This window comes from Hypomesus nipponensis, chromosome 11 (genome assembly GCF_054491055.1).
Source record: "Hypomesus nipponensis isolate SF chromosome 11, ASM5449105v1, whole genome shotgun sequence".
Taxonomy (NCBI): Eukaryota; Metazoa; Chordata; class Actinopteri; order Osmeriformes; family Osmeridae; genus Hypomesus; species Hypomesus nipponensis.
The window spans coordinates 1,745,746-1,757,500 of record NC_140371.1 but is presented as its reverse complement, the minus strand read 5'-3'; the positions used below and the strand labels follow the sequence as shown (position 1 = coordinate 1,757,500).

Genomic DNA, 11,755 nt, shown 5'->3' with positions numbered 1-11,755 from the left:
TATCTTTCATTCTCCCCCTCAACCTCTTCTTCTCTTCTCGCTCTTCAGATCTTCATACTTGTCCGTCATTATAACGCTATGCTCCAATCCTTCCTCCTCCATCTCTTCATCAGCCTCTCCGTCCTCCTCTATCTCTTCATCTACCTCTCCGTCCTCCTCTATCCCTTCATCTACCTCTCCGTCCTCCTGGCATCACTTCATCTACCTCTCCGTCCTCCTGGCATCACTTCATCTTTCCTTCAGTCCACTTTTCCACAAACCGTGATAAAGGGATGACATGAAGAACTAGGTCTGTAACCATCTGCTTGTCACATCAACCACCTCTACGTCTGACATGAAACATGTTTCCATCTGTCCACCCCTCTGCCAACTACACAAAACAAGAACTAAACAAACACATTTGGAATCATGCATCATATGATTATACTGTCAGGACATGAAATCATTGTGACTTGAATGAAACCGGAAGACGTTTGACTCAAGTGGCACCCTGGTCAGGCAAGTAGCTTGTGTCTTGTCTAGTTCAGCGACTGGCTTGGCTGTCATCACGTCTACAGTCCTGTACCTGGAGGATATTCACCAGAGGCCTTTACTGCATCGTGACATCTAAACCATTGAATACACGGTGTTTCCACACGTCTCCTCTTGGAGAAGTATCTCCTCTTTCTGAACGTCATCCAATGAGAATCTGAATTTCCCATCAGTCAATAAAGCTCTGGATCATCCAATCGGCACTGTCTACTGATTGGATGTGATTGGTTTGCTGATGGTTTAGAGCCACGTTATTGGCTGGCTGTGGGGGAAGAAGAAGCCAGTGTTTCTGTGGATGGGGCATCAATCTCCATGAAAATATCTCCATGGTAAACATGTCTTAAAAAGAAAACACACACACATTGAAAAATTATATCTGGATAGCTGGAGGGCGGGGCTAGAGTACGGAGGAAGGGGCTAGAGTATGGAGGGCGGGGCTAGAGTATGGAGCAAGGGGCTAGAGTATCGAGGGAGGGGCTAGAGTATGGAGGGAGGGGCTAGAGTATGGAGGGCGGGGCTAGAGTATGGAGGGAGGGGCTAGAGTATGGAGGGAGGGGCTTTTGGAGGGACAAGCGACCAATCCTAGAACAGCTGGGACTGGGTGAGGAGGGGTGAGACTGATTGGAGTCAGGGAGGGCGGGAGGGGTCAGAAGGTGGGTCGGTGACTGAGTGAGAGGATGACTAATGGATGAGACGGTGAGAGGGTGACGGGAAGGTCAGAGTTACTGGAGGGTGAGAGGGTGAGAGTGTATCTAGGGGGTGAGGATGAAAGAGATGGAGGTTTAGGGTAACTTGGGGTGAAAGGATATCTGAAGGTAGAGACTGAAGTGGCTGTAGGGAGAGGTGAGAGGGACTGGAGGGGGGATGACAGGATCACTAGAGGGAGGTGAAGGGGTTGAAGAGGGTGACTTGAGAATGACAGCATGAGAGGGTAGCTGGAGGGTGAAAGTGACTGGCGGGTGAGAGGATGGGAGGATAACTGGCTGATTGGCTGGCTGTGTGAGAGGATGACTGGCTGATTGGCTGGCTGTGTGAGAGGATAATTGGCTGATTGGCCGGCTGTGTGAGAGGATAATTGGCTGATTGGCCGGCTGTGTGAGAGGATAACTGGCTGATTGGCTGGCTGTGTGAGAGGATAATTGGCTGATTGGCTGGCTGTGTGAGAGGATAATTGGCTGATTGGCCGGCTGTGTGAGAGGATAATTGGCTGATTGGCCGGCTGTGTGAGAGGATAACTGGCTGATTGGCTGGCTGTGTGAGAGGATAACTGGCTGATTGGCTGGCTGTGTGCGAAGGCGACTGCATGAGAGGGTGAATGGCATCATGGGGGCCCGAGTGAGCCTCACTGGAAGACAGTGTGGTAGGTGGGACACTGATGGGACTTCATGTACTTGATGGCAAACTTGAGCTCCTTGCTCTTCTTCTCCCACTTGTGGATGGACATGAGCAGCAGCTGCTGGTCCACCTTGCGGCCCATGATCAGGAAGTTGGTGGCCAGGCTGTCCAGCTGGGAGCAGGGACAGTTGGCCCCGTTCTTGATGTAGAGGGTCAGCTTCTTCAGGTCCTTCTTCCGCAGCACGCCCTGCTTCAGCACCTTCTTCTTCTTGGGCGCGGCGATCAGCTTCCTGTCCCCTCTCTCCTTCTTCACCTCCTTGATCTTCATCCTCAGAGCTGGAGGACGGAGAGAGAGAGAGAGAGAGAGAGAGAGAGAGAGAGAGAGAGAGAGAGAGAGAGAGAGCGTGTGTGTGTGAGAGAGCGCAAGAGAGAGAGAGAGAGAGAGAGAGAGAGAGAGAGAGAGAGAGAGAGAGAGAGAGAGAGAGAGAGAGAGAGAGAGAGAGAGAGAGAGAGAAAGAGCGTGTGTGTGTGAGAGAGAGCAGAGAGAGAGAGAGAGAGAGAGAGAGAGAGAGAGAGAGAGCGAGAGAGAGAGAGAGAAGAGAGAGAGAGAGAGAGAGAGAGAGAGAGAGAAAGAGCGTGTGTGTGTGAGAGAGAGCAAGAGAGAGAGAGAGAGAGAGAGAGAGAGAGAGAGAGAGAGAGAGAGAGAGAGAGAGAGAGAAATACATGAGCTCATGGAAACACAAAGATGGCACCTTCATCCTCACTGTATTACCTCTACACATGATCACTGTGGGTTTTGACCTGTGATGGAGGTGTGGGGGAGGGGGTGAGGAGGTGTGGGGGAGGTGAGGAGGTGTGGGAGAGGAGGTGTGGGGGAGGAGGTGTGGGAGAGGAGGTGTGGGGGAGGGAGGGATGTTTTACACGGCCCCTGAGTCTCACCAAATAACCCTGCTGCTCCATTAACTACCTGCTGTGCCCAAAACATCCTCTGTGTGTGTGTGTGTGGGGGGGGGGGGGGCAGTCTGTGTCTGTGTCTGTGTGTGTGTGTGTGTGTGGGGGGGGGGAGCAGAACATGCTCCAGCGGGTGTTTATACATCCGCCAATGGAACTTTCCGTTGTCATCATTGGAAGGTCCCTTGAGAGATAGTGATGCCTGCCCTCCCTTTTTAAAACACACACGCACATTTGTGGGTATTATCTGCGTGTTACTCACACACAAACAGACATATAATCACACTTACACACACGCACTTACACACACACTAACACACACACACACAAACGCAGTATCAATAACAATATATCAACCAAACTGAACCCACACTGAAAAAAAGGAAACTGGCTGGTTATTGAATTTACAAAACTTTAACATGTAATTTGAACAATATTGTTTCATGTTCCAAAGGTTAACGTGATTAAATCATGTACGATTTGCATAAAATTCAACAACTCAACAGTTGTTAGATTCAGTCGTGTTGTGATAACGTGATAAAATCTAGCCAAACTGATGTTGCACTCTATGGACTCGTGAGATCACGAGATAACGCGAGAACACAAGCCATCTGCCCGGGAAAAATAACGGCAGTTAGAGAAGACGTCAAATGAGAAGATGAAGTCTGTGTGCTGAGTTCATTTTGAAAAGGTAAGATTAAATCTGTTTTAATGCATCGAAATACTAACGAAACGACATACCTAAAGTAATCAGCAGCTTGTTCATCATATGCAGCAATATTTGGCTTATACATTTTTTATCAGCCTTTTAATGTCATGTTGGCTAACGTGCTGGTGTTAGCCTAGCTAGCTCTAGCTAGTTAGCTGGCACTTAATCACGGTGTTCTCAGTACCATTTGCTGCCCGTCGACTCGTGCACATAGTTTTAGTTTCACATTTTGCATCTGGCTGTCATGCCGATTGCCAATTATATTTCAGTTTTTTCGTCTTAAGTGGCTAATCGTAGGCACAAATGTCATGTGCGGCGTGAGGTAAATTACAGTCGATGCGTTGCTAAAGCCCCGGTAAAAAAAATGCCTATGATTTGTAGTTTCACATACAAGTATTTTTAAGTTGAGTTCTGTTTCCTTACATGCTCAAGTTGTCTGTTGTATAATGCTTTCATTGCTCTAGTTTTATCTGTATTGTCCTTAAATCATGGTGATCTCCCATGTGCAATGCGCCATTGTTCTGCACACGCGTGCCTGTGCGGAGGGTGCATACATGAAAATGTATCAGGGCAACTAACGTTCGCACTGTTCATATGATTAAAAATATAACATTTTATTGATATTTTATTGTATAGTTTATTTTAATCTAATTCCACTTAATATTGCTAGTTATGGACCCTTAGTATAGGTAGTCCTCATATTAAAATTGTTGATTCCTATGTGTTAAATGTTTGCACCTTACTGCCAAAGCAAATTCATTTTCCGTGCAAACTTTCATGGCAAATAAAACCCATTCTGATTAATGGGAAGTCTTTGTTTTGGTTCACCTCACTGATTCTAAATATTTTCTTTCTTATAGGATCCTATTTGAACAACAAATTCAATCAAATACTTTGGTAAGTTACATTTATTTTATTTTGTGTTGCTGTTAAAACCCCAAATACGCTTTTTAAAATGTATACTCCCCAAAATGATTGAAAGTTACAGATATAAAAATTTAGTATGTTTTTTTCTCATTTGTTTATACATGAAAATGGACCTACTCCCACAGACATTGCCATTTTAAACAACCTTTAACAGTATCAGAAACAGATGTCATCTTGGATGTGTCATTTGATCTCGGATGTAATAAGCAACATACGAAGGACAGACCCATGATCTTAAATTATAAGAAAAATTACTGTCAGTAATGTTGAGCTCGATATACTTTTTGTTACAGGGCTGGGTGGTTGGAATGTGGAGATGTAAGGGGTGTCCAGCAACTCTGTCAAGTAGGCATAAGCTTTTGCATCACTATAAGTTAAAGCATCCACATTTTGGACGTGGTTCTCGCTTTCCATGTACATACCTGCACTGTCCATGCACATTTAAGACGTGGAATGCCCTTATTGTCCACCAGAGTAAAATCCACTCAACAGAAGCCACTCACAAGGAGGAAGCGATATTCAGTTGTCACCTTTGTGCTGGTAGTGATTTAGCATCAGAGAGGGATTATTTTGCTCATATATACACACATCTCAAAAGAAATGAGACAGTCATATGTATGTTTATAGGCTGTGATTTTAAATCAAACATTTATTGTACGTTTAAATCACACAAAAACCGAAAACACTGCCATCATACGTTGGTTGATTTTAAACCTGGAGTAGTTTGTACTACTTGGATATCATCTGTGAATGAACTGGAGACAAATAGTCAGGAGTGTGTAGAACAGTCAGATACTGCCATTCCTTCAAATAGTTGTCATATTGAGGACTCACAGAAGGTCATAGAGCAAAGATTTGCAGCTGCTTTGCTGAACTTGGAGCATTTGGTCCATGTGCCATGCTCAGCTGTCGATGTTTTTTTAGGGGAACTCTATCATTTGATTGGTGCACCTGTTTCGTCATCTTGTGACATTGTAAGGGAAATATTTCATCAGCGAAACATCCCTGTCGATGAACTTATAATTAGAGAAACTGTTAATGCAATTTGTTTTGGTAATCCTGTGCAAAGGTCCATACAAAAAGGTGGCCCTCTAAGTACCGCATATCTGCGTCAGAAGTATTACAAGGAGAACTTCAGTGTTGTAGAGCCAGTTGAATACATTCTTGATGCAAAAAACAAACGCAGTTTCCAATATGTCCCAATATTGAAGTCCTTACAGCAGCTGTTAAGTAGAGGGGATATCATTGATGCAATTGTTGAGGGCCATCAAAGACAGGAGAGCACATATTCTGGCGTGTCATTTAAGTACAGGTCCCCAAGAGATGGTTCCCTATTTAAAGAAAATAGTTTCTTCTCTGGAGAAAAGCCAAGAATCATCCTAACCTTTTATGTGGATGACTTTGAAACTTGTAACCCCCTTGGCACCTCGCGGAAAAAACACAAGCTTTGTGCGGTATATTGGGTATTGGCTAACTTGCCTCCTGGGTGTCATTCTTCGTTATCATCAATCTACTTGTCAGTTTTGTGCAAATCCGATGATGTTAAAACCTATGGTTATGATAAAGTCTTTGAACCTCTCCTACAAGATCTGAAAACTCTGGAGGAGCTGGGTGTTTATGTCCCGCTGTTAGGTGAGTCAGTTAAAGGTACTGTATTCAGTGTAGTGGCTGACAACCTGGGAGCGCACGGAGTTGCAGGATTTTTGGAGAGTTTTTCGGTGGAACACTGTTGCAGATTTTGCACAGGAAAAAACACTGATTTTCAGTTACATTCTGTTGCATCTGGTGCGTTCAGTCTGAGAACAAAGGAGCTTCATCAAGCCCATGTCAAACAGGCCCAAGATACAGGTACACATTGTTGTGGGGTGAAAAAAGAATGCTTCTTCACAAAACACCTGTCTCATTTTCATGTAATCTTTGGCTATCCGCCTGATCTTGCCCACGATGTTTTAGAGGGTATAATCCCAGTCGAACTAGCTCAATGTTTAACGGTGCTTATATCCAGAAAGCTTTTCACATTAGGTGACCTGAACAATGCCATTCTGAAGTTTCCCTACAAATGGGTTGACAAGACTAACAAACCTCATGTAGTGTCACAAAGTTTTTCCAGCAGAAAAACGGTGGGGGGAAATGCTCATGAAAACTGGAGCCTGCTCAGGTTTTTACCTTTTTTGGTTGGATCACTTGTACCCGAAGATGAGCCTGCGTGGCTTGTTCTCATGGACCTGAAGGACATCACAGAGCTTGTTGTTGCCCCTGTGCATAGTGATGACTCACTTGCATTTTTAGAAGGTAAAATCGTAGAGCACCGGCAAAGATACAAAGAGTTGTTCCCTGACACCAGGCTGCGACCAAAACACCATTATTTGGAACACTACCCTCAGATGATTAGGCTGTTTGGTCCAGTTGTCAACCAGTGGACAATGCGCTTTGAGGCTAAGCATAGTTTTTTCAAGCAGGTTATCAGACACACAAGCTGTTTCAAGAATGTGCCCCTCTCATTAGCCTCGAAGCATCAGATGATGATTGCTTACCATCTGAGCTCACCATGTCTGAGCAAGCCTGACCTAGAGGTCTCAGCTGTATCCACTGTACCAGTAGACTTACTCAAAGAGGAGATAGCACAAGCCATCAGGCAAAAGTTCCCTGACACACCTGAGGTTCACCTCGCACAGTGTGTGACAACTAAGGGCATAACCTATAGGAAGGGAATGATACTGGCCCACAGAGCAGCAGGCGGATTGCCTGAATTTAGTGAAATTGACCAAATCTGTATTTTACATGTGAGTGTATTTTACATTGTGAAAGAGCTCAGTGGTTGGTACAGAGAGCATTATAGAGCCTTTGAACTCAGCCAACCACACATCAGTACATTCACTTTTGTGGCACCCAGTGAACTCAGTGATACTTATCCACTTGTTGAGTACAAGATTGGATCAGTCCGCATGGTGACTTTAAAAAGGCATATAGAAATACAAGGTGAGCTAGCAACGGAGTTGGAGGGGTATGATGATTTGCTTTTGTCTACGTTGGTAAATAAGGTTATGTTCTTAATATTTCTGACGGTCCCCACAGTGCAGGCTTTTCTTTCCAAAACTTTGAGAATTGGTTGAAATAGTAGATTTTTTATACTACAATATTTATCTAATGCAATACTTGTTCTAACCCACTATATTTGTTAATTGTATCACAGGGTGTCCGCAGATCCTAAACATGTCTGAATATTTTGTGTGTGTGTTTGCAGAGTAAACGGCTGTGAAGATGGGGACTCCTGTGATCCTTAAGGTCTACTTGACTGATAACAGCTGTCAGAGGTTGACTCTCCCCCATGGACTCCCAGCATCTGTTGATGAACTTGTAGAGAATGTGAAGAAACAGTGTGGACTTCAGGACAATTTTAGACTTCAGTTTATGGATTCCTTGTTCGGAAATGAGTTCCTTAACCTCACCTCAATGTCAGAAGTACAAGACAGAGGTACTCTTAAAGTAATTGACATGTCAAGACCCACCACTATGCAGCATGATGATGAGAGGTCTACAGTTCTCAATCCAGCCTTAAATCCACAAGCATTCAGTCCTTCCTGGGACTCTTCATCCCTTTCAGGTGGATCTGTAGATACAGATATACTGTCATCCAATGAGTCAACAAGCTCACGGTCCACTTGGCCTGCTGTCTTTCATGTGCCCAAGTTCTCCTACGATTCCGAAATAAAACTTCAGCAGGCAAGTTTAGCTTGTATTGAAAATGGCACAGTACTTATTCCAGATCCGAAGTTGAAGTCGGCCATTCTTGACAGTTTGGTGCAGGAAATTGTGCAGTATAAAGTCTATGTCACTGATAAGGAGATGGAACAGGTAGCCCAGAGTCTCATCAAGACACATCCATGTTTAACAGAGAAGGGGTCCTCTTCTGGATGTGGTGGGTGGAAGACCAGTTTGAAATACAAACTATCCAACTACCGCACACAATTGAGAAAGCTAGGCTGCCCAGAAGTGACAGTGAACTCTTTAAAAAACAAGCCTACTGGGAAGCGCAGTGCAGCCTTTGGTGTCAAAAAGGCAAAGAGAGCAGAGGTGAATTTTTGCCCAACATATCCATCAGCAGAAACTGAGGAAAGTCTGGAGGCCATGCAGAAAGCTCTACTCTTGGATGTAAAAAAAAAAGACAACAGAGAGGTTGTAAAATTCAAGATGGAAAAGACTTTTGCACACAGAAGACATGAAGTTGTTCGTGATGCACCAATGGTGGAGGATTTCATGGCAAGTTGGCCTGCTCTGTTTGACGTCAGTGAGGTAAGGCTTATCTCATGCTGTTTTTTTTATTTTTGGTTTTCTGTTGATATAAGTAAAGTCTTGGATACAGTGGCAAACTGCCAACATGCCTGATTGTATATTATCCGTCTGTGCTTTATCACTCAGGACTGTCCTGGTCTACTGTATGTGTGATGGCTTTATCCCTGATGATTACCATTTTAACCTAATTCCTTTGTGCTTATTATCTGTTTTCAGATCAACGCTGAATTCAAGAGAATCACCACTGTCCCACTACAATCAAAGTTTCTGTCTCAGCTTGACCTCCACTCTGACAAGCTGGTGAAGCTGTTCAAAAAGAGAGGAGGACAGCTAGGGGAAAAACTCAAAACAATCAATGCACAAATGGCTGATGTAAGTAGGCAGGGTACACCAGTAGTTGACTTCAAAATGAAGCAAGTGCTAAACTAAGAAGCTAATCAAAAAAATATTTCAGTGTGATGATATAGATGCCGGACGAGAGTGTATCATCAAGGGAATCTGTATCTACATGGGTGAAGATCCAGAAAACCTTGTGAAGCAATATGTGGTATGTGTTGTGTGCTTACAACTCCCTTTTTGTTCTCCTGATTGATCACTTGGGCTGAAATGATTCATAGAAAATATATTGATTTATTATTTTGATAATCTATTAAAATTACCTGTTTAATAGCATTATACAATCAATATTTAAAGGTCCTGTGGCATGAAAACTTCACTTTATGAGTTTTTTTGCCATTAATATGAGTTCCCCTACCGAAGCATGGCAGTTTGCCCCGCCTCTCTCCTCCTCCATTAGCATTTAAAGCTACAGACACAGAAACGGCACGTCCTGAGGAAAGCTCATTGTGGGACTGCTCGTAGTGGCTGTAATTCTGCTCCAAGGCTGAATTTCGGGAAAGAGACTTCGGATACAGTATTAGGGGACCACTAAGGCCTGTCTAAAAGCATACAAAACAGCATGTCATGGGACCTTTAACAAATCTGAAACATGACTTTAAACTGGCTAGTTGTGATGGCTATGTGATTATTTTCAATGTGTTTTCTTTATAAGTCATTGACTATTTAACATTTGTCACATTATTTAAATAAACAAGAAAACATCCCAAGTTTAATTGGTTAAATTAATTGTAATTACAACACTAGATATCTTCCCACACTCAACTACTGCTCTGTCAAAAAAAAATTCTCTGTGATTTAATGGTTAATAATTTGTTTCTCGATTGGTCTCATTTACTGGCCCTTTTTTTTACAGGGCATGGGTGAAGACGCCATCAACGAGGCCATGGAAGACACCACTATGGGAATTTATGTTCTGAAAGAACATGCTTGTGATGAACCAGAGAACATCGGCATTGTCCTTGAAGGCATCAAGGTGTTGCAAGAACTGGACAATGTAGCATTAGCGGTTGCAATGCTTTTTGGACTAATGTATGCTCTGAACTTCAGCTACCCTGCTGACCTTCGTTATACCTTTGAGGTCATTCAAAAAATTCTGATGGAACTCGATGGAGAGAAACTTTCGAACAAAGCACTTGTTCTAAAAAATAGGCTCTTACAGTAAAAGGGTCAGAGAGACTCTTCCGTCAGCCAAACGGTGTAGTTGTTCCTAAAACCATTGTTTAGGCTAGTTTTGTTTGTTTGAATTATCTGGACAGGATTTGCATATCTTTTTTTTTCTTTCTAGAAAACTGGCTCTTTTATTAAGACTTAGCTGTCAACAATAAACCTAAAGGCATCTTTGGTACTGCTATACCAGATGAACCGCTTTTTCCAATTTTAAGAGAACATTGTTCTCTTTGTGTTTATTCCTCAGGAAAAACCTGAAGTTACCCTTTAAGCTTCTTCTTCTTCTGTATTCTAAATTGTAATACACACTTTGAGTACAAAACTCTGACTGCCTTTTTTGTCAATGCAAATCATTTCAACATACAACTGTATTTACACACACACAATAAGGAACCGATGGATACAATACATTTGGATAGAGCTAACTTACAAATCATGTTAGATTTAAAGACCCCACTCGGGTACCAGGGACATGATGCAATTGCCTTAAAGTTACATAATACCTTCACATAATACTAGCTTTAAGAAATTGAGTTGCTGTTACACTCTAAAATCAGGTATCTTGGACATGATGAAATTACTTAACATTACACAATATATTCATATTACTGTAACGTAAAAATACTATGTTAAATTAACACAATTTTAATAGACAGTCTGAAGTGAATAAAACGTGTTGGTTTGACAATAAATAAGTAATAAAGAGAGAGAGAAAAGGTGTGTCCGTTAGCCACATTCTGATCATGTGGGACCGATGTACACATTAAAATCAAGTAAATTCAAAAGACTTTTTTTTTCAGTGCATAAAAAAGGGGAGAAGAGAGGAAAAGGAAGGAGAAGAGAGGAAAGGGGAGGAGAGGAGAGGGGAGGAGAGGAGAGGAAAGGGGAGGAGAAGAGAGGAGGAGAAGCCTAGGGTCTACTGTAAGTGTTCTGACAGACCAGATTGATGATGTGGAGGCTAAAGGCCTGAGCCATCGTCTTCCTGTTAACCAGGCTGGCCCTCTGCCATCTCCACTCCCTGCACGCTGGTTCATAAACACACCCCCTGACGCACACACGATGCCTCAGCGTGTCGGACGGAAGGAATGTGTGTGTGTGTGAAGTGCTTTGCTGTCTTCTCTGTTCTGAATGAGATATAACCTCTTTGATGGAGAATATGGTGTCTGTGAGTGTGGGTAGGGGTGGGGAGGGGTGGGGAGGGGGTAGAGAGATGTAGAATATGGAGGGTGCGAGAGTGTGTAGTAAGAGGCTGTCAGTTTGAGAAGGAACAGTGTTTCCTTCAGTCGAATGTCAGCTGTTTTGACAGGCCCCAAACTAGGCAGTGCACTAACAGATCTTACCAGTGGAGCTGGTAATGATAACCAGTTCTCCAGCTACCACTGGAGCTGGTACTGATAACCAGTACTCCAGCTGCCAGTGGAGCTGGTAATGATAACCAGTACT

At 43.2% G+C, this 11,755-nt stretch overlaps 2 protein-coding genes across 4 annotated transcripts in view; one reads left to right on the top strand and one right to left on the bottom strand.

Annotated features, from left to right (window-relative positions):
* Positions 1–191: 191 nt before the first annotated feature.
* The window catches only part of sfrp5 (secreted frizzled-related protein 5), a 28,528-nt gene continuing 16,964 nt past the window's right edge, over positions 192–11,755 (bottom strand). Inside the window, exon 3 of the mRNA XM_084709779.1 lies at positions 192–2,202. Coding sequence (XP_084565905.1) covers positions 1,874–2,202 — 329 coding nt within the window. The 3' untranslated portion in view covers positions 192–1,873. The remainder of the gene's footprint in view (positions 2,203–11,755) is intronic.
* Positions 3,275–10,651, top strand: LOC146267672 (uncharacterized). Of its 3 annotated transcripts, none has more exons than XM_084709777.1 (7): positions 3,275–3,508; positions 4,387–4,423; positions 4,747–4,798; positions 7,698–8,746; positions 8,963–9,118; positions 9,201–9,293; positions 9,999–10,651. In XM_084709777.1, exons 4-7 carry the CDS (start codon positions 7,715–7,717, stop codon positions 10,305–10,307), a joined length of 1,590 nt encoding a protein of 529 aa, XP_084565903.1. In that variant the 5' UTR covers positions 3,275–3,508; positions 4,387–4,423; positions 4,747–4,798; positions 7,698–7,714; the 3' UTR covers positions 10,308–10,651. The 3 variants fall into 3 exon arrangements, with proteins under 3 accessions (XP_084565903.1, XP_084565904.1, XP_084565902.1); XM_084709778.1 differs by having other exon boundaries at positions 4,747–7,432; XM_084709776.1 differs by lacking the exon at positions 4,747–4,798.